The sequence below is a fragment of the Mobula birostris genome, chromosome 22 (genome assembly GCF_030028105.1).
Source record: "Mobula birostris isolate sMobBir1 chromosome 22, sMobBir1.hap1, whole genome shotgun sequence".
NCBI classification, from domain to species: Eukaryota; Metazoa; Chordata; class Chondrichthyes; order Myliobatiformes; family Myliobatidae; genus Mobula; species Mobula birostris.
Genome location: NC_092391.1, coordinates 13,989,169 through 14,011,496, shown reverse-complemented (window position 1 = coordinate 14,011,496; position 22,328 = coordinate 13,989,169). Strand labels below are relative to the sequence as shown.

Genomic DNA, 22,328 nt, shown 5'->3' with positions numbered 1-22,328 from the left:
GGAAGGTATTCACCATGTTAAGGGTGGTTTATAGTGAGTTCTTGAATTATGCAAATACACAAGCATTTTCTAAAAAAAATAATGTAGTGTTGAGAGCTTGAACCCAAACCAAAGGGAATGGAATGCTGATTTTAAAAAAAGCCTTTTATGTTCTTGTCTGTTACAGATTTATCTGTGGTAAAGAAATTAAAAAGAAAAAATGTATTTTCCGTCTCCGTACCAGAGTACCACCAGTTCCTCCGAATATTATTTTGCCTGATAACGTTGGCCAGTTGACAGATCATGCTTCGAATGAGATCAAGAGGAGAGGAAAAAACTTAGTGTTTGCACCCAAGTATGGGTATGTACAGTGTGTATTATACTCCAACTAAATATCTGTGTTGGTGAAAAAATGAGGCTGGATTTTCACAGCTGTAATGATGGTGAAACTAAAATTCTTTATTGTAAATCACACTTAACACTGAGAGCAGTTTCAGTTTGTTTACAGGTGACTGGAAATCTCAAAAGTTATGTTCAGCTGTTGCAAACATCAAGCTGTTTTGCATCCTTTACAAGTATAAGATTCGGAGAATTAACAAGATTTAAGAATTGCTAAACTATTGCCACCTTAATGGTATATAATTACTAGCAATTATATTTTAATATTAATTGCCATAATCAAAATTCAGTTTAATATCACTGGCATATTTTGTGAAATTTGTTTTGCAGCAGAAGTACATTGCAATATATTATGTGTGTGTGTGTATGTGTATATGTATGTGTGTGTGTGTGTGTGTGTATATATAAAATAAAATACACATACATTTATACATACGAATAGTGAGGAGGTGAAGAAGCTGTTCCTAAAACATTATGCGTGTGCCTTCAGGCTCCTGTGCCTCCTGCTTGTTGGTAGCAATGAGAAGAGGACATGTCCTGGGTGGGGTGATAGAGGTCCTAAATAATGGACAACACTACTTATACATGATTGCTGGCCCTCCTGCAAAATACTTTGGAATGTTTCTTGGACAGATTAGGATTTTTGGGAAGCTGACATCACTTCATCTAGATTTATTGATGTAGGAAGCTCTTTGGCTCATAAAAAAAAATCTGTATTATATAAGTGAGACACAAGGCTACAGATGCTGGAATCTGGAGCAACACACAAAGGAGCTGGGGGAACTCTGTGGGTCAGGCGGCATCTGTAGAGGGAAATGAAAAGTCAAAGTTTCGGATCAAGACTTGACCTAAAAAAGTCAACTGTTCATTTCCTTCCATAGACGCTGCCTAACGTGCTGAGTTCCTCCAGCGTTTTGTGTGTTGCTTCACATTTGTGAATTGTAATTCCGTAGGATAAACATTTTAAAGTGTAAGGGGTGTAAAATAATAAAAATTATTCTTGATTTTTAAAGCTCCTGTATTATATTTCAGAGCATGCATGTCCCGATGGCTACTTTGTACTATGTCAGATGTTTAAAATATTAGTTAAAATTTGTGGTTTTTCTGTTCTAGCTCACTGAAAGCTCTCCTTATTTTGATTGGCGCTCAGCCTGAGCAGACTGAAAGTTAATCACATTGAAGAGGTTTTAAAGACAAGAAACCAGAATAGAAAAAGCACAGATTTTAACTAATATTTGAGGGGCACAAGGAATCCCACTGGACTAAATGCCTGACACAAAATTGAATTTAAAAAAAAAGAACAAGGGGGAACTCCAGTCTCTCTAAGGGGTTATCGAGGTCAGTGACAACACAGCTCCTTGCTACACTGGCCACAAAATAATGTGTTGGTAATAAACGGTTTGGCACAGACTGGATGGGCCGATAGGCCTGTTTCTGTGACTCTGAAAGCACTAACTGTGTGCACTGTCTGAAATACAGCAGACAGAATTATCAGCATCTAGTGAGACAGGCGTAATTCTTTGCTGCAGCCAGTTTGATTTATGAAATCTCTTAAGAGATTTCGAAGTCCAAAGTAAATTTATCATCGGAGTACATTTGCTACCATGTACAACCCTGAGGTACATTTTCTTGCGGGCATAGTCAATAAATCTAAACTGAATGATAACCATAACAGAATCAATGAAAGACCATTTTTATTCAACCAGTGTGCAAAAGGCAACAAGCTGTGCAAATACAAAGAGAAATAAATAATAATAAATCAATAAGCAATTAATATCAAGATCATGAGATGAAGAGTCCTTGAAAGTGAATCCATAGGTTGTGGGAGCATTTCACACTGGTGCAAGTACAGTGGAGGGAAGTTATCCTCTCTGGTTTAAGAGCCTGATGGTCGAGGATTTTTATACCACAATTCCAGTATCTGCTATGGTTGTCTTTTTTTTGCTGTTTTCAACTTGCTGTCATTTCTCTTCTGAGAATATTCCCCTTGGAGAAGCGGTGTTCCTCTCTACGATGGGATTTTCTGACTATCTGTCCTGCCTTAGTTACCCTCAATTTTTTTCCATTTGCCTTCTTTATTTTGTTAAGACCATAATATATAGGAGCCGAATTTGGCCATTTGGCCCATCGAGTCTGCTCCACCATTTCATCATGGCTGATCCATTTTTCCTCTCAGCCCCAATCTCCTGCCTTCTCTCCATATCCCTTCATTTTTTGACCAATCAAGGATCTATTAACCTCTGCCTTAATTATACATAAAGACTTGGCCTCCACAGCTGCCTGTGGCAAAGAATTCCACAGATTCACCACTCTCTGTCTAAAGAAATTCCTCCTCATCTCCATTCTAAAAGGATGCCCCTCTATTCTGAGCCTGTGTCCTTTGATCCTACTCTCTCATCATTGGAAACATCCTCCTCATCCACTCTATCAAGACCTTTTACCATTCGATAGGTTTCAATTAGGTCACCCCTCATTCCTCTGTATTCCCATGAATACAGGGCCAAAGCCATCAAACTCACTTCATATGACAAGCCGTTTAATCCTGGAATCATTTTTGTGAACCTCCTAAGGTACAGCCAAGTCCTCTTTCCCACTTAAATCATGTTTACTTTCTCACTATTCTGGTTTTGACAAGGGGTGGTTGTCCTGAACCGTTAACTCTGTTTCTCCCTCCGCTGATGCTGACTGACCTGCTGAGCATTCCTTGCATTTTCCGCTCTGTTGCCTGTGCCGAGTACTCACTTGTCTTTGTCGTGTTGCAGTCCCCTGCCAGAAGTCCCACCACCCCGCAGGCGGCAGCTTCCGCTGAAATGGGGGAGAAAGAACAGGAAATCGAGCTGGTTTCTGCAGGATGCCGTCCCAAAGGTTAGTTGCACAATCTGATCCTGGGGAATCACTGCACCAGGTTCTAACAAACCAAATAATGTTACTTTAGTCTGAAACCGGAGATCACTTTCCTAGTGTGAATTTGTGTCCAGAATCTACCACCACTGTTAATTTTAAAAAAAAACTAGACATTTGAAATTAAAGCAGAAAATGCTGGAAACATTCAGCATCTGTGGAGAACAATGCTCAGATTCTGCCGGGCATGGTGAGCGTGTAATTTTGGCACCGGAATATGAGGTGACACTTGTGGGCTGCCCCCTTGGGCTATGCTGGTTGTTCACGCAAGCGAACGCATTTCACTGTGTTTCAACGCACACGTGATAAACAAATCTGAATCTTGAACCTGGCCTCCTCCTGAACCGTGAACACCAGGAGTGACCTGGTAGCAAACCCTTGGCCATGTAAGGTCTAAGGTCAATCCCAGGGCTGATGCAGGGGGGGATTTCCCCGAATTACATACGCAATGACGGATTTGCAAGATGAGGGAAGTTGGAACACAGAAGGTGGAGGGGAGATTTCCGCTAGTAAACAAGACTACAACTTGGGCATGTAGCCTCAAGATTCAGGGGAATAGATTTGGGATGGAAATGGGAAGAAACTGCTTTTCCCACAGGGTAGTAAATCTTTGTAATTCTCTACCCAGGGAAGCAGTAGAGGCCACCCTATTAAATATATTTAAGACACAGTTGGATTTTTATTTTGCATTACAGGGGAATTGCGGGTTATGGGGAAAAGGCAGGTGGGTGGAGCTGAGTCCATGGCCAGACCAGCCATGATCTTATTGAATGCTGGAGCAAGCTCGACGGGTCAGCTGGTCAACTCCTGATCCTAGTTCTTGTGTTCCTGTGAGATTTAATTTAAGTTTCCAAAATTATGAGTGTTTTTGATCGAGGAACAAACTTGACACCACTACTGGTGAGTCAGTAAACTAAGGGCATTCTTTAGTAATCGGAAGAGGAACCAGCTGCAAGATTAGAGTAATTTTGTAATTTGTTTTATAAGTTGTTTTGATTTCCAACCCTACGCCTGAATTACCTGGAAACAGACCATTGGGAAGGGTCTTTACTCTGCTTCATAAGAAAAATTGAACAGGAACAGTAGTAGACTTTCAATCCTTTTAGATCATGGTTGATAATTTTTCTCTGCACAGACCCCTTAAACCAGCAGTTCCCAACCTGTTTTTATGCCATGGACCAAGCAAGGGGTGTGTGGACCCCAGGCTGGGAACCCCTGCCTTAAACCCCATCTCCCGTTTTATTTAACGGCTGTCTCTGTATTGAACATATTAAGCAACTGAGCCTCCACATCTAACTTCAATGGAGAATCCAAAAGTACACCACCATCTGGACAAAGAAATTCCTTCTCATCTCTGTCCTGAATGGCCAACCCCTTAATTTGACTCGGAGCCAGGGGAAGATCTGCTTTATCAGTTCCTGTAGACACAAGCCTTTTCCTGTCCACTCTATGAGTCCTTGCTTAAAGATCAAGTTCAAGATTAATTGTCATTCAAGCATACACATGAATACCGCCGAATGAAAGAGTGTTCCTCCAGGGCCAAGGTACAAAACACAATACTGATAGTCACACACAGCACAAAGTACATATAGCACATATAATTACAATAACACATACACTCACAACAATATAATATCCAGGTGATCTGTTGCAGTTAGATGGCCTTTTGCAACGTCATCTTAAATGGAGCAGGCTCAATAGGTCTGCCCGGATCTCATTCCCCACTTGACCTTAGGTGACATTTTTTGTAAACACAAAAGATTCTGCAGATGCCGGAAATCCAGGGCAACACACACAAAATGCTGGAGAAACTCAGCAAATGAGGCTGCATCAATGGAGAGGAATAAGCTGTCGACCGAGAAACGTCGATTGTTTCCTCCTCTCCATAGATGCTGCCTGACCTGCTGAACTCCTCCAGCATATTGTCAGATTTATTGTGTTGCTTGGCTGTGGTGGAGGCGCATTTATCTGCAATTTGTGACAGTGTTTGAGCTCGTTGTGAAGGCAAAGAAATGCAGACCTGTTCTGGGCTGGGAAGAGACCTATGGAGCATAAATACTAACCTGGGTGGTCAGGGTGAATGGGTGGTTGCTATTCACTATGCTCTGGTTAAGTTGTTGAAATATGAAGTGGATATTTCAGAGCCCAAGGGATAGTTCTTAGGTCAAGGCATTCACTAAGAGCGCTTGGTAAAGAGGCCTATAAATATTGTACAGCACTCCTCGAAGATGGGAAATTTCACCCTCTGCCAAAGTCTTAACAGCAAAAGGAATTCCTCTGGAAGCCACTCAAGATTGGCCACTGATCATACTTCGTGTGATAAAGATCTTTAAAAGATTAGCTTTATTTGCTTCAAACGTACCTACAGTGAAATGCAACCAAGGGAGAATCTGCAGATGCTGGAAATCCAAGCAACACACACAAAATGCTCCAGTCCTGCTGAAGAGTCTGGTATCAAAACATTGACTGTACTCTTTTTTTTTTTTAAAAATCCAGCATTTTATGTGTGTTGCTTGGATTTGCAGCATCTGCAGATTTCCTTCTGTTTGTGTTTGGCTTGCTGAGTTAGTACAGTGAAATGCGTTGTTTTCCATCGACGGCCAGCACAGTCCGAGATGTGCTGGGGGCAGCCCGCAAATGTTACCATGCTTCCAGCAATAACAGAGCATGCCCACAGCTTACTAACCCTAACTTGTACACCTTTGGAATGTGGGAGGAAATCAGAGCACTTGGAGGAAACACACGCGGTTGCGGGGAGAATGTGCAAACTTCTTGTAGATGGTGGAGGGAATCGAACCCAAATCTTGTAGCACTAACCGCGACTAGGATATTGTTGACGAAAATGATTATCATTGTACATTTGAAGCAAGCTGATATTTCGCTTTGGTGATGTGCTTCAGAAGCCAATAATGATTTGAAAATAACCACATTAATTTCTCTTTGTGATTTCACTTTTCCAACTGCAGAGTGACTTCTCCACAGCTGAGAGCACAAGCTACCATTTGGCAAACATATTTGACTTTACAGTGGATGACATTCAGAGTTTGAGGAGGTGAGTGACTTCACAAGGGGTAACAGGCCTGTAGTAAGGACACAAGGAGGGCCATATGTCTCCTGGGACAGGCTGCTCTGGACTTTTACCAGTGCTTCCCTCAGCCAATTGATAAAGCAGCTCAAAATTATAGAGTGATAGAGCATTCCAGCAGAGAAATCTGTCCTTTGGCTCAGTTAGTCTGTGCTGAACTGTTATTCTGCGCTGCACTGTTATTCTGCTCGGTCCCTAGGACCATAGCCCTCTATACCATGTACTTATCGGAACTTCTCTTAAATGTTCCAATCGAACGTGCATCCATCACTTCCGCCAGTAGCTCGTTTCACATTTGTACCACTGAATGAGAAGTTCACCCTCAAGTTCTCCTTAAGTATTTCCCCTTTCACCCTTAACCTATGACTTCTAGTTCTGGTCTCACCCAGCCTCAGTGCCGTAGAGCACTACAGCACAGCAACAGATCGTTATTTCCGTGTAGTCCCGTCACCTTGACCATTGCCCTCCATACCCCTCACATCCCTGTATTTATCCAAACTTATCACCTCAAAATTCACTTGAGCCTGCCTCCACCACTTCCAATGGCCACTAATTCCACACCCACACCACGTCCTAAATGAAGGAGCTCCCCCCTCGGGTTCCCGCTTAAACAATTCTCCTTTCACCCTTAACCTGAGAGGGAAGAGAGTTAGTAAGAATCTGAGGGGCAACCTTTTCACCCAAAAGTTGGTCTGTATATAGAAAGAGCTGCCAGAGGAAGTGTTTGAGGCATGTACATTAATAGTTAAAAGACACTGTGACAGGTACATGGATGGAAAATATTTACAGCGATATGGGCCAATGATACTAGCTTAGATGGGAATCTTGGTTGGCGTCAACCAGAGAACCATTTCCATTCTTTATGAGTCCAAATCTGCCATCTCCCTGGTCAGGCCTGCATGTGAAGCCAGGTCTTGTCCCTCAAAGCCACTTGGTTTAATTAGGATGGGCAATAGATATGGCGAGAAGGCAGGTGTATGGAGTTGAATGGGATCCAGGATCAGACATCATGGAATGGCGGAGCAGACTCGATGGGCTGAATGGCCTAATTCTGCTCCTATGCCTCGTGCTGGCTTTGCCAATGCCAGGTATTGATCATAGTTCTAGTGAGGCTGGATCCTGGGTGCCCAACTACTTCTCCACCGCTGACCCTTGAGAAACCACTGACGCCATGATTACTTGCTCCCATCCTTCCAGAGATTTTAGTTCCTCCCTTTCCTCATCAGTTTCAGTGATCGCTCTGAGGGAACCTTTAACTCGGACCTTGATTCGACAGACGCAGCAAGTACTTCTGGATCTGCCTCAACAAGTGTTTCTGGGGACTCCCGGTAAGAGCAAAAATGTTCTTCTGCAAATGTTTTCATATCAGTTTGCAAATGTTTGTTAGTTTTGTCCGTGACTGAAGAAAGATTTGTCCTAACCCACCTTGGGCAGGCAGTGATGATTCTTTCTGTGTGTTGCGAGGTTACAGTGGAATCTGGGAGACTGTGCATTATCCTGACTGCCTGTACTTTGTTTTCTTGCCTGCAGAAAGACCATGGGGAGTCGGAAAAGAAAGGCACCCATGGAATATTCGCTAAACACCAAAAACAGTCGGAAGGAAACCATCTACACACATACAGCTAATGGAATGGGCCGGGCGGAACAATCGAAGGATAACAGCTACCTTAATGCCCACACCTTTGATAGTATGAGTGCTGACGAAACCTCACTGTCCAACCTTAAATCCTCCATCACTAATTATTTTGGCGCGGCCGGCAGACTGGCTTGTGGTGAGAAGTTCCAGGTCCTTGCCCGCAGGGTGACCCTGGATGGGAACGTGCAGTACCTCGTCCAATGGGAAGGTGCCACTCCGTACTGAGGCATAACCGGCAACTCCATCCAGTAGCCACAGGGCCACCGTGATTCAGAGCCAGGGCTGGAAACTCTCCGGTGCCTGCTACAAGGTGAAAACTGGCTACCGTGGAGTCATCTTATTTACCAGAAAGAGTCATTTCATTGAAGATTTGAGATCTCCTCAGCAACTACTGTACTAATGCATTTTTAAAAATTGGTACAGCAGTCTTCTTTCGCTGCTAGTTGTAGCTAGCGTTAGTTAATACCCAACTGAGGAGCATTTTTTGGTGCAATCCATATGTGCATTTGCCCTGAATGGATACCGGACTGGCTTTGACCAGCTGAGCGAGCGACTTGCCTTCATCCACTGAGTAACATCGAACGTGGAGTTGATGTGGAGATTTAACCTCTTCGACAAAGTGAACTCGGCATCTCACGTGGTCTACCTTGGCACCCGTCTCACGGGTTCCTGTTTCTCTTTCGGGGATTACGTTGCTGACGTGGATCACCGTGGCTGTCTTGCGGCTCCACAATTTAAGGATGGGGTGTGGGGAGGTTGACTTGTGCTTTCGGGAAAGAAGACTGGAAGCTTTTACTAAGAGATTAGGGTGGAGGTGTGATTGCCGTGAATGTAAGTGGATTGTGATTTTTGCAAATTTTTTTTTTGAAAAGCATGAAGTCTGAGATAGCAGTGATTGGAAATGGATGATATGTACTGAAAAGGTGCGACTAGGCCTCAAGGTTGACCTTGTGGGCTCCACTGTATCTGCTGCACACTTAGCGCTTTTTTTATGTAATCTATTTCCATACACAGCTCTGCTTTAGATATAGAATCACACCAGATTGTTATATAGCCAGTTGTGACTGATCAAAGTACACCTAGCTTTTGAAGGCTGGCCTCGGCTGCTGGAACTTAACTGTTAGCTGTGCTTTATTGCTTTTGGCAAAGGCCAGCTGCCTTGTCTATTGGCTGAAGCAACGTCTGACAGGGTAAGGTGATACACAGTTGAGCTGTTGCTGCTGTAGGTTACCCCCCTGCCCCCCTCCTCCCCTGGGTACCTACATGTCCCGCACAACCGTCAAAGTAGGGAATGTATGGGATGCTTGAGACAATGTGAAGTGACGACTTTTGAGGCTGCTGCTCTTGCTGTGTGGATCTGCCCTTTTTCTGTGGAGGCAGATGTCACACGCTGCAAATTTTTTTTTACCCTTCGAGAACTGGCTTGACATTCCTGCATCAACGTCCAAAGTAAAACCGGGCTGCTCGTTTTCCCTCTGTGGCTGTGGGCGTGGTGTGCTGGTCACACTGCACTCCCTAATCTTTTCCACCCCTCCTTCACCTGTAAGATCACTTTTGTTTTCATTTGCTGCTGCTCCCGTTCTGAATGGGGCAGTAGATGGGCTGAAGGGCCTGTTTCTGTGCTGTACTGCTCTGACTTTAACATCGGCATGAAGCTTTGCACTGTCCAGCTTCTCTGTGTTTATCCAGTGTCCTGCACCTTCGTTGTTAACCAGAGGGAGAGAGGAGGCATGGCATATTGGAAAGAATAGCTTAATTTAAAAGAGACCATCCCACTTTAAATAAGGAGTGAACTTTTACCAGTCCTTCACTCAAGGGACTGACAGAGCAGTCAACTGCCCTTCCTTAATCGTGAAGGTTGACAGATACCTTTCTTAGGAAGGCATCCACAGGTCACGCACAGTCTGGGCTGGTTCAAGAGCTTGGGCTGGCAGTCAGGAGCAGGACATGTACGCAAGAGATTCTGCAGATGCTGGAAATCCAGAGCAACACACACAAAATGCTGGAGGAACTCAGAAGGTCAGGTAGCATCTATGGAAAAGAATAAACAGTCAACACTTCAGGCCAGGACACTGATGAAGGGTCATGGCCCAAAACATCAACTGTTTATTCCCCTCCATAGACATTACCTGATTTTCTGAGTCCTGAAACATAAACTGTTTATTTTTTAAAATTTATTTAGAGACACAGCACAGTAGCAGGCCCTGCCGGCCCAACTATATCCATGTGACCAATTAACCTACTAACTTTGGACTGTCGGAGGAAACCGAAGCACTCGGCGGAAACCCACGCAGTCACGGGGAGAACGTACAAACTCCTTACAGACAGCGACAGGAGTAGAACCTGGGTCACTAGCGCCATAGATGCTGCCTGACTTGCTGAGTTCCTCAACGCTGACACTTCTTTCCTCTCCATAGATGCTGCCTGACTTGCTGAGTTCTTGCAGCATCCTGTGTGTTAATCAGGAGCAGGAATCTGATCAGATTGCTCTCTAACCTGACTCGAGATTTCAGATGTAGTTCACCCACATTGGGCGAGACCAGCACAGAGCAAGGGTTACACTCTGGACATCCAACCTCAGCTTTGTGCTATTTTTGCACTAAACGAATTGAGCAGTACTGGATGGCGTAGTGTCGCTACGATGGTTCACTTTAACAGAGAAGGGAGAGTCGACGTTAAAAACTGCAGAAATGTCGTTCTGTTCTCAGAGGGTTGGGCTTTAATGTATTTGTGTGTGCCAACCTGGTGTTGCAATTGAAATGCGAAGGGACATTGGCTGCTTTAGTTCCTGTAGAGAATCAAAGTGTAAGATTTATATTGTCACAGTTAAATGTTTTTGATGCAAAAATGTAGTTCTACAAAATTCTTCTAAATACTTCTCAAGCACAAGAATTGTTACAGCTTTGGTAATGATAATAGCAGATTCCCTTCAATGAATGCCAAAGGTATTTTTAATTTTAGAAGGGATAGGTAGTTCTCTGATATATCCCTTCTGCAAGAATTATTCATTTGACATTTGTTTCCAAAAACACTGGGGGCTTGATATGATGAGGACACATTAAGCTGTCCTTTAACGTCCTGTGCATTAGGTATTTAATGGCGATGGATCACATTTATTGGCTGAAAGTTGAGATGGCATTTTATATGTGCAATACATTGATAATTGTGAATATTGGCTCCTTTAACAGACCCCTCGCCAAAAATAGTTTGGTTATTGACAGCACTCCCCTTGGCTTGTCTGTTACTGAATTTCTCGTCAGTGTCTCCATCACCTCCTCATTTGACCTACCAAAGTATATTCTTCAACGCCCCTCCAAGAGACTTATTCAGCACCAGGACCTGTTACACTATCACCTCCAGATCGTTAGTAAATAACTTAAACAGCTGCTTGATTTTAAAATTTTTATCCCTGATTTTTTTGTAAACTTTTTCATTGCCTCCTGTTTCCTACAGACTCCTACAGCCCCCCCGAAGATATGTCTGCACCTCCTATATCTTGCCTCTTGATCATCCCCATTGTATCTGCTCTTGCCAAAACTCTGAATTCTCTCCTTAAGTCACGTCATCTCTCTCCTCTCCCTCTCTGACCTCCTCAATGTCAAGACCTTTGACAAAGCCTTTAACCTTACCCCATGGAGTGCCAAGTCTTGCTTGTAACCAATCCTACAAGGTGATTGGATTTTTACCATGGAGATGACTTAGTAAAGGGTTAGTGTTGTGTTAGTATCCCACAGAGAAGGTGTTGCAAAAGTAAAACTGTCTCTGTCAAAAACAGTTGCTTAATATATGAGGAGCTTTTGATGTCTCTGGGCATGGAGTTCAGAAGGATAAGGAGGGGGGTTATCACATTGAAATCTACTGGATTCTGAATAGCCTGGATAGAGATCTGGAGAAGATGTTTCCATAAGTAACAGAGTCTAGGATTGAAGGACACAGCCTCAGAATAAGAGGATATCCCTTTAAATCTATGATGAGAAGGAATTTCTTTAGGCAGAGGGTGGTGAATCTGTGGAATTTGTTGCCACAGGGTCTGTGGAGGCCAAGTCTTTGGGTACAAATCTTGCTAGGTTCTTGATTCAGAAAGGGGGTTAAGGGTTATTGGGTGAAAGTGGCAAAGGAAAAGATCAGCTATGGTAGAATGCTGAAGCAGACTTGATAGTTTGAATGGCCCAATTCTGCTCCTGTGGTGCAGGTTTGGGGTGATGGCATGAGGCAAAATAATAGTTCAATACAAGCTAGCTCGGCCGAAGGGCATGTTTCCATATAGTGCTCCATCTCTTGTGGTCTAAGTACCAGTTAATCGAATGGAGACAAAGGGGGAGAAATTAGGCCCAGGCTGTTGTCGAATAAAACAGGAGGCCATTTTGGATAGATTCTTTTGTTTCTCTTTAAGTCTGCTTCAGTTTAATCCCATTTGCCTGTTCCCTACTGAAATAAATAAATCTACTGAATATAAAATTAAATCCAAATGGGAAACCATCCATTTCCAATCCGATCTAGTCCCAAGCCGGAGGAAGTTTTTATACCTAACCATCGTCAGAAGCACAACAGTCCCAACCGTGATAGTATCCCATTGCAGGCTGTCACCCCAGTCAATACTGCTGGGCCCCAACCGTTCAAAACTTTGTGCAAAGCCCGTCAGCCATTTTCTTTCCCATCTCTCATGAAGCTCGCCAGCTCTCCACCCTGCAAGCCTCTGGACCCAAGTCGCACTTCCTCAGACTTGCCACCTTAAAAGAAACACTCTGAATTCTGGGAGTGGTAGTTCCATTCCCAGATCGGTCCTTCGGCCGAGAGACCCTGCCTTGCAGCAGCTGTAAGGTTGTTAAAGACAGAGTCAGGCCAACCGCAGGGCAGTTTCCCAAATGGTCAAAACACACAGTCAGATCCTGCTTGGATGTGAGTGGGCCTGATTTTCATTCTCGGATTGTTCATTGGCCTTGAACATCCAAACACTTTGGCTTTGTGGTGTTGACCTTTGAACTGGTGCACCTGGGCAGGGTTGCTTTACTGTGGCACTTGTAGGAAAGAAAGAGAAGGCAAACATTCTGGGCCTCACAGGCCCAGAAACTCCCAGTGAATGAACCGCGTAACTGTGGCAACCGTCACCGACCAACCAGGTCATCAGCTGGGCCCACACAAGTTACACGAGGCCCCTTCTCTCGGAGCCCTGGCAGATGTCCTCCCCAGCACCCTCAACAGCTCCAGCCTCCTGCCCAGCAACGAGATGTACTTTAGCAAACCCTGACCACCACCTACCTGTACCTCCTTCCCCCTACACCTTGGGCACACCCATCTCGGGCCCTGAGTTTCTCTTGGCAGAGCAGATGACAACAGATCACCTATACTGTATAAATAGGCCCCAAGGTCCCTACACAGAGACGGCAGCAGTCCTCCAAGGGTGGGTGAGCACTTGCCCTCCACCACTGGTGCTGGTTTCCATGAAGGGACGTACTGACCTATTCTGAATACTGTGAGGGTTGACGTTCATCCTTGCTTGCGAGCACCACTAAGCACTGAATAACCATAATAGACTCGCACAGCATGGCAGTACAGAAACAGGCCCTTCAGCCCATCAACCTGCACCTGGACCACAGGCCTCCACACCCCCTCTCATCCGTGTACTTAACCAAACCTCTACTAAATCAAACCTGCATCCACCACTTCGGCTGCCAGCTCGCACCACCCTCTGAGTGAAGAAGTTCCTCCTCAGGTTCCCCTTAAATATTTCACCTTTATACAATGACCTCTAGCTCTAGTCTCACCTGACCTCCATGGAAAAAGCCTGCTTGCATTGACCCTGTCTACAGCCCTCACCATAAATACAGGCTACCCACATATCCTGAAACTCTAGTCCACTGACCTTTTTTTACTTTGGAAGCTTAACTGAGAAAAATTCAAGTTGCAAACTGCAATATTTATCTGAAAAGCCATGACCTGAGATGACAGTGTACAAAGACTTATTGCGCTTTGCCTGACATTTATAGATTCTTTTTGCATTTCACCATTACATTATTGGGCAAGCACTGATCATTTCATAACCCAATTTTGAAACTTGTTCTGACATTCAAGGTTGAAAGCCTTGCATTTATATTTTGCCTTTCACATCGCCCCATATGTTCCAAAGCCCTTTATGTTCACTGATGTACCTTGGTAGTGTGGTTCCTACTGTTATGTAGGAAATCCAGCAGCCAATTTGCACACAGCAGTGTGGTCAAAACCAAATGAGCCACTTTTTAAAAAAAGCAATAATGATTACTGTCCTGTTCTTCGAACTAGCTACATGGATCTTTCAGAACCATCTGAGAGAACATAGAAGGAATGAGTTTGGTGTCTGTTCCTAAAGGATGGAGTCACTGAGAGTGTTGCTTGCACCCCTTCGGTAATGAAGGCGAGAGTCGGCCCAGAACTTTGGGCTCAAGGTTTCGGAAGGGAAGTTAAAACTCCAAACCTTGATCACGAGAATCTTTTGGTGAAGGTTGACAGGAAGAGATGAGCTGTCAGCACCATGTCATCACCCACCTGGTACTGCTGCACCCATTCTGAGTATTTGATCAATACTGAAGTTAGAAAAATCTGAAAAGACAATCTGTGTACAAATGTTGCCTGCACAATGTGATCTGCATAATCATTAAAGGTTAACAGTGTTACTTTAAATTTTTACAATTCCATGCAATTACGCAATGTCATTACTCTTGTAACAAAAAGTGTATTCTTCATTATGCAGTTCAGTATTCTTTCCTGTATTACTCAGCTATGCAAAGCAATTGGCAATAAATTCTAGGGCTAAATTGTTGTTCTGCGCTATTTTAACCTTTATCCTCTTTGGACCATTTCCACCAAATAGATTTGGAAGGAGTGTAATTTATGCTGGAACTTGAAACCAAGATGTATTCTCAAATGTCTTTGGAGGTATTTTGATGAAAGGTGATCTCCTGAAGAGAAAAGGACTTAAAATTGAACAAGGCCTATACTTTTCTGGGAATCTGGTGCAGCATTTCTCATTGTGTTGAAAGTACCTGTTGCCTGGACAGCAGAAGTGTTGACTTGTCAACTAAGTGAGTTCTAAGGTAATATCTGCTTCTCCTAGCCAGGGGTAGAGCTACGTTTGAGTAACCAGGCGTATAATTCCAAGTCTGATTGCAATAAATAACAGCTGCTTTTGGAAGTCCTCAGCAGGTCGAGCAGCCTCTGTAAAGGGAGAAAGAGAGCTGACAGTGTAAATCTGTGACCTACCATCAGAACTGTCCAGTCAACCTGAAACCTTTAATGATGTTTCTCTCTCCTCAGATGCTGTCTAACTTGCACAGGATTTTCAGTATTTGCTATTTTCATTCTCAGTTGCAGAATCCCTTCCTACAAAACACCATCTTAAAGCTATTGTCTTGAGAACACTTGAAAATAGCAGCTAAATACTTTCACTTGTGGCATACTGGTAAAGATCCTGGACTAGTTATCCAGACATTGACGCTGACGTTACAACTATAATGTGTTGAGATCCCTGGACAGTAGCTGGGGGAGTAAAAAAATCTACTAACTCAAACCTTTCAGAAACCAATAATATTTGAAAATAAAATTTTATGCATATGTTCCATGCTACTCTCAAAGAAACTTCCAAACACTTTTACTTAATTGAAGTTATTCTCCAGAACAGAGCAGTCGCAAAAGGGATCAATAGAATTACATAACACTATAAAAGCTTGTCTTAATATACAGTACTGTCCAAAAGTCTGAGGCACTTGGATTTATTTTATATGGCATCAAATGGTATGGTCTCCACAAAGTCCTGGTCTCAACATCATCGAGGCGCTCTTTGTGGTTTTTTTTAATATTCAGAAACTTCTCATTGCATTATTTTTGAAAGATTTACAGAAGTTTTTTTTTCATGTGGCTAAGACTTTTGCACAGTACTGTACCAGATTATCACCATGCTTATGATGACACTAGATAACAATTACCATGAAATTAAAGATGAATATTCTGTTACTAAAATTGTGGGAAAATGTTAAGTAAATATTCCAATCAAGACAATAGCAGGAAGAGATATTCTTATTTTGTTTGAACTTCTGTAAAATGTTCAACTGAACTTCCACGTTTCATAAAAAAAAATTTAAATGGTAGTTTTAGACAATTAAGACATAGAAATGTTAACAATTACAATTAATCAAAAATAAGCTGCATTTCATTACTCTTCAGTTAAACTTCCCTCTGGTCAGCGACATCACTGAAGAATCTATGCAAATCCAAGATAGGTTTTTCCAATTTCATAACCTCACAAACCTTTTCTTTCTTATTTGAGACCAGAAGATTTATCCCTACTTACCTTCACAATATTTGGCAATGATCATAGTGGATGTAGAAAGGACACTTCCAGTCTATGACCAAAGGCCACAGACTCAGAATACAAGCGTGTCCCTTTAGAACAGAGCCGAGGAGGAAATTCTTTAGCTAGAGAGCGATTAATCTGTGCAATTCATTGTCACAGGCTGTGAAGGCCAAGTCATTGAGGAAGGAGAATGGGGTTGGGAGAGAAATACAGTATAAATCACCCATGTTGGAGCAGACTTGATCAGAATCAGTTTTAATATCACTGACCTATGTCGTGAAATATGTTGTTTTTGCAGCAGCAGCACAATGCAATTCATAATTACAAAAAAGTGTATTACAGTAAAATAGTTAAATAAGTGGTGCAAAAATAGAAATTAAAAAGTCGTAAGGTAGCATTCACGGGTTCAATGTCCATTCTGAAATTGGACGGTGGAGGAAAAGAAGCTGTTCCTGAATCGCTGAGTGTGTGCTTTTGGGCTTCTGTACCTCCTTCCTGATGGCAGCAATGAGAACAAGGCATGACCTGGGTGTTGGGGTTCTTAATGATGGATGCCGTCTTTTTGAGCCATCACTCCTTGAAGATGAGTTGGATACTGTGGAGGCCAGTGGCCGTAGGGGAGCCGACTAAGCTTACAACTCTGCAGCTTACTTCGATCCTGTGCAGTAGCTGCCCCCACAACCCCACCCAAAACCAGACGGTGATGCAGCTCTCCATGGCCGAATGTCCTATTCTGCTCCTATAACTTGTGATCTCTGCAAATACCTCGGTTATTCTCAAAATCTAGTTGTGTATCATTATTAAAGATCAACCTATCCTGTGACTAAGATTTCTATAATTACTGAAAGAGAGACAGTACACTGAAATGTACTACAATAAAATTAGTGATAGAGTATGGTTTAATGCAAGACTTTTAGATAATGTTTTCTTCGAGTTAATGACACGGTCATCCATTGTATTTTATACAGGCATTGTAATCACTGAAGAACTGAAGTTTCAGCTGCAGCTGATGCTTTTATTTTTTGTTTGTTGGTTTATTTATTTATTTAGAGATACAGCATGGAACAGGCCTCCCGGTCCATCAAGTCACACTGCCCAGCAACCCACCTATTTAACACTGGCGTAATCACAGGCCAACTTACAAAGTTTCAAAGTACTTTTAATATCAGAGTATGTATACAGTACACAACTCTTCACAGATATACAGGAAACAAAGAAACCCCGTAGAGCGATAGAAACATTGAACCCCCCGCCCCACCCTCCTTCACGTAAGCAGCAGCAAAAGTATTGACATTCCCCCCCCCCCAAACTCCACCCGCACTAGCAGAATCACTAAAGAGTCCATTGATCCAGCATCCATCAATCTACAACTGTGGTACCTCAGACAGGCCGAGATTAATTAACCCACTAACCAGTGTGATTTTGGACTGTGGGAGGAAACTGGAGCACCCGGAGGAAACCCACGTGGTTCACGGGAGAACATGCAAACTCCTTACAGGTAGCACTGGAATTGAACTCTGAACTCCAGAACTGTAATAGCTCTAACATCATAAAGGCCATTTAAGCATACTTTAGATGGCTGTATAGGACCCTGGTCAGACCCCACTTGGAGTACTGCGCTCAGTTCTGGTCACCGCACTGCAGGAAGGATGTGGAAACCTCAGAAAGGGTGCAGAGGAGATTTACAAGGATGTTGCCTGGATTGGGGAGCATGTGTAGGATGAGAGGTGACCTGATAGAGGTGTATTAGATTATGAGAAGCGTTGATCATGTGGATAGTCAGAGGCTTTTTCCCAGGGCTGAAAGGGCATAGTTTTAAGGTGCTTTGAAGCAGGTACAGAGAAGATATCGGGGGAAAGATTTTTACGCAGAGAGTGGTGAGTGCGTGGAATGGGCTGCCAGCGACAGTGGTGGAAGCAGATACAATAGGGTCTTTTAAGAGACTCCTGGATAGATACATGGAGCTTAGAAAAATAGAGGACTATGGGTAACCCTAGATAATTTCTAAAGTAAGTACACAATATTGTGTGCCGAAGGGCCTGTATTGTGCTGTAGGTTTTCTGTTTCTATATATAAAGCCATTGTTAAGAAAACTAAACACTTTAACAATTTTACAAACAAACCAGGTGTGAGCTTATCATTCTTTCGGCATGGCGTCCTCTGCCCATTTAAAGTGCGATGGGTTGCTATGGTCGATTGAAAGACTAAGCTTGAGTAATTTCAAAAGGACGGACAAATCTGAGTGGAAAAAAAAGACAAATTCAGGAGACAGATTTTTGTAATTGTCCAGCAGTAATAACCAGAGTTGAAATTAATACAAACCCTAAAGCTGCAGTATGCCATTCTCAATTATCATTCTGCTCAAAGAAAAATACAAAGGATTTGCAGTCATTTTTATCTTAAAATGAGGATTCTGATCGCATCCATTCCCGTTGGCAGAGGCGGTGGGGGAAATGGGGGGCGGATTAAGGATCTGATGCTCTTGTGCCAAGGTGATCTCCAGTTATCCTACAGACAGACTGATGCAGTACTGTTTACTCGCTGAAGTGGTCCGTTTGCAGCTTTGTTCGCCTCCCGTGATTGAGCCCTCAGAACGTGGGCTACAGTAATTCAAGAACTCTGCTGACAGCGTAATGCTGAAGCACTTATGGTGCGTTTCCATGGTGAATTCATTAGTAAATGGATGTAAGGAAACCTAATCAGGGATTCACAAAACTGTGCAGAATGCATTCACGAAGCTCTAATAAGATTTACAGAGAGCAAGGACAAGATGCTTAAATTCTCTTTTTATTGAAACCTGGTGAATTATAGTAGGAAAACCAAGAGGCAGTTTATTATACGATTAAATGTGATTACACTGATTGAACAGTGAAGATTGATTCAAGCAGGCCATAGTTCTGATGTGTTAATTAAAACACGTCCTTCACAGAGATACGATTATGCCACTTCAAGGCACTTCAAGGGCCACCTGTTTGAGATCAATCTCCGGAATGGTTTTCGGACTGATGCTCTGTCATCTAAGGAGAAAGATGTTCCTGATCTTAAAGCTATTGTTCTGATGTTTCCCAGTGTTTTTTGGTTTCATACCAATATTTATCTTTGGTATTTTCCTAAATTTAATATGTTATTTTTGTCTTTTTTTATTGCACAGAAACAGAGATGGTAAGGGTTTGGGTACTTTCCCTTTAATCACCCATTAAAGGGTTAAGCCTCTGGCAACATTCCTTCCTGGATCTGTTGCATGGCATAAAATGAATTGAAACACAGCCAATTTTCCGGTGTACACTGACCTTCAGGTGAAACTAAAACCTTACAGGATCCAGCATAAGAAAGGAAACAAATGAGCTTACATGCCTCCTTTGTTGCTACAGAGCCAGAAAAATGCAGCCATCAACTTGTGCACGAAGAGCCCACAAAACTAAAAGGTAAATGATCCTTACAATCTGCAAATTGTGATCTGCGAGCAAGCAATATTTCAGGCTCCTATAAGCTGCAGTTTACAGTACAGAATTCCAGCAAAGCCTTTCCCTAGCTAAGTGTTAACCTTATTGTGTTGGAGAGGACAACAGCAGGGGGCAGTCAGTGTGAAAGTAGTATCTAATTTTCAAGTTCATTGTCATTGAACCGTACGCATATATACTGTCAAATGAAACAACGTTCTTCCAGACTAATATGCACAGCACAGTGCTAACTCGTGCACAACACGGTACGTAAAGTAATATTACCACAAATAAATTAACAAGTAATTAAATATATTCTAGAAGATTGACATTTAGCATAAGGTGAATTTGCAGCACCAGTAAAAAAAACTAAAAACACAGAGCAGCTTCTTCCGCTCTGCTATCCGATTTCTGAATGGACATAGAACCCACGTACACTACCTCACTACTTTTAAATTTCTGTCTTTGCACTACTTAGCTTAATTTAACTATTTACTATACATATATACTTTAATTCAGTTTTTTTCTATATTTATTATGTATTACATTGTACTGCTGCCACACAGTTAATAAATTTCATGACAAGTGCCAGTGATGTTAAACCTGACTCTGACTCTGATTCCAAAGTAGTAGGAACTAGGAGGCACCCTCCAGGATGTGGGGTTGAATATTTCTGAGAAGTTCAGATTCAGATTCATTTACTTATCACGTGTACACCAAGACACACAGTGAAATGCATCGTTTGAGGTTACAGCCAACACAGCTGAAGACGTGCCGGGGGCAGCCCGCAAGTGTCGCCACACGTTCCGGCGCAAAACATCGGATTCCCAAACTGCTCATCAGAACAACGCAAACACCATCAACAACAAAATAAGCCTACAGTAAAACAAGCCCCTACCCACCCTTTTTCAAACTTAGAGGGTTGTGGATCTTCAGAACTCAGTATCAAATGGAGTTCTGGATGAGTTAATGCAACACTCAGACCACGGGATGCTTGGACACCCAGGAAGTGAGGAATGGGTGAGCAGCTGGAAGAGGTTGAAATCAACCCTGACCCTCCTGAATGATGGTGCTATAACTAGGGTGCCCAAGACTTTTGCACAGTACTGTATTTGTCAACGTGGAGCGGAGAGCGAGTTTGTAAATCTGGCCGGAACAAAGTATGTTGGGAATGACGGGGGTGGAGCACTGTGGGAATGTGTGTGGGACAGGTGGCAGAGGAGGACTGCCAGGGGCTGGTGCCAACACACCCAGCCCTGAGACACCAGGCAAGGTCACTTGATTCCAACCAATTGGTTTATTGATCTTTGCAGAATGTTTCCTTGGTGCTTCTCGCTCCCTCCCCTCTCTCTTCCCCTTTTCCCAACTTTAATTCCCCCTTCCTCCTCCATCCACAATAGAGACCCATATCAGGAGCAAGTTTATCATCTCTTACATGCATCATGAAATTTGTTTTTTTTTGCAGCAGTGCAGTGTAATCCATAAAATTACTACAACACTGTATTTGTACACGCACACAGAGTGAATGGTGTCAGGGCTGGGAGCAGAGGCAAATACGATAGGGGTATTAAACATCCCTATGTGCTGAAAATGAAGGGATATGGACACTGTAGAGGCAAAAGGGATTAGTTTAGATTGGGGTTCACAATTTTATTTTATGCTATAGACCTCTATCATTAAGCGAGGGGTCTGTGGATTGCAGGTTGGGAACCCCTGGTTTAGACAGATGTTTGATTACCGGTGTAATTAGTACCACACAATATTGAATTGAATTGACTTCATTACTTACATCTTTCATATACATGAGGAGTAAAAATCTTTGAGTTATGTACCATCTAAATGTGCATTTTATAGTAATTTTTAATAAATAGTATGCACAACAGGACAATCACTATAACACAGAAAAACAATACAACAGCATGAATTAATTAGTCTGATGGCCTGGTGGAAGAAGCTGTCCTGGAGCCTGTTGGTTCTAGTTTTTATGTTGCGGAACTGTTTCCTAGATGGTAGCAGCTGGAACAGTTTGTGGTTGGCGTGACTTGGGTCCCCAATTATCCTTTGGGCCCTCTTTACACACCTGTCTTTGTAAATGTCCTCAATAGTGGGAAGGTCACATCCACAGATTCCTTGTACATCAGTCACTGAAAGCAAGCATGCAGGTTCAGCAGGCAGTGAAGAAAGCTAATGGCATGTTGGCCTTCATAACAAGGGGAGTTGAGTATAAGAGCAAAGAAGTCCTTCTGCAGTTGTACAGGGCCCTGGTGAGACCACACCTGGAGTATTGTGTACAGTTTTGGTCTCCAAATTTGAGGAAGGACATTCTAGCTATTGAGGGAGTGCAGCGAAGGTTCACGAGGTTAATTCCCGGGATGGCGGGACTGTCATATGTTGAAAGATTGGAGGGACTGGGGTTGTATACACTGGAATTTAGAAGGATGAGAGGGGATCTGATTGAAACATAAGATTTTAAGGGATTGGACACGCTAGAGGCAGGAAACATGTTGCTGATGTTGGGGGGGAGTCCAGAACCAGAGGCCACAGTTTAAGAATAAGGGGTAG

General features: G+C 42.9%; 1 protein-coding gene across 1 annotated transcript in view; it reads left to right on the top strand.

Annotated features, from left to right (window-relative positions):
* Positions 1-14,782, top strand: part of phf19 (PHD finger protein 19) — a 51,438-nt gene extending 36,656 nt beyond the window's left edge. Inside the window, exons 11-15 of the mRNA XM_072240045.1 lie at positions 167-340; positions 3,141-3,243; positions 6,246-6,331; positions 7,591-7,692; positions 7,895-14,782. Of these exons, the coding sequence (XP_072096146.1) occupies positions 167-340; positions 3,141-3,243; positions 6,246-6,331; positions 7,591-7,692; positions 7,895-8,225 (796 nt within the window). The 3' untranslated portion in view covers positions 8,226-14,782. The remainder of the gene's footprint in view (positions 1-166; positions 341-3,140; positions 3,244-6,245; positions 6,332-7,590; positions 7,693-7,894) is intronic.
* The last annotated feature ends 7,546 nt before the right edge of the window (positions 14,783-22,328 follow it).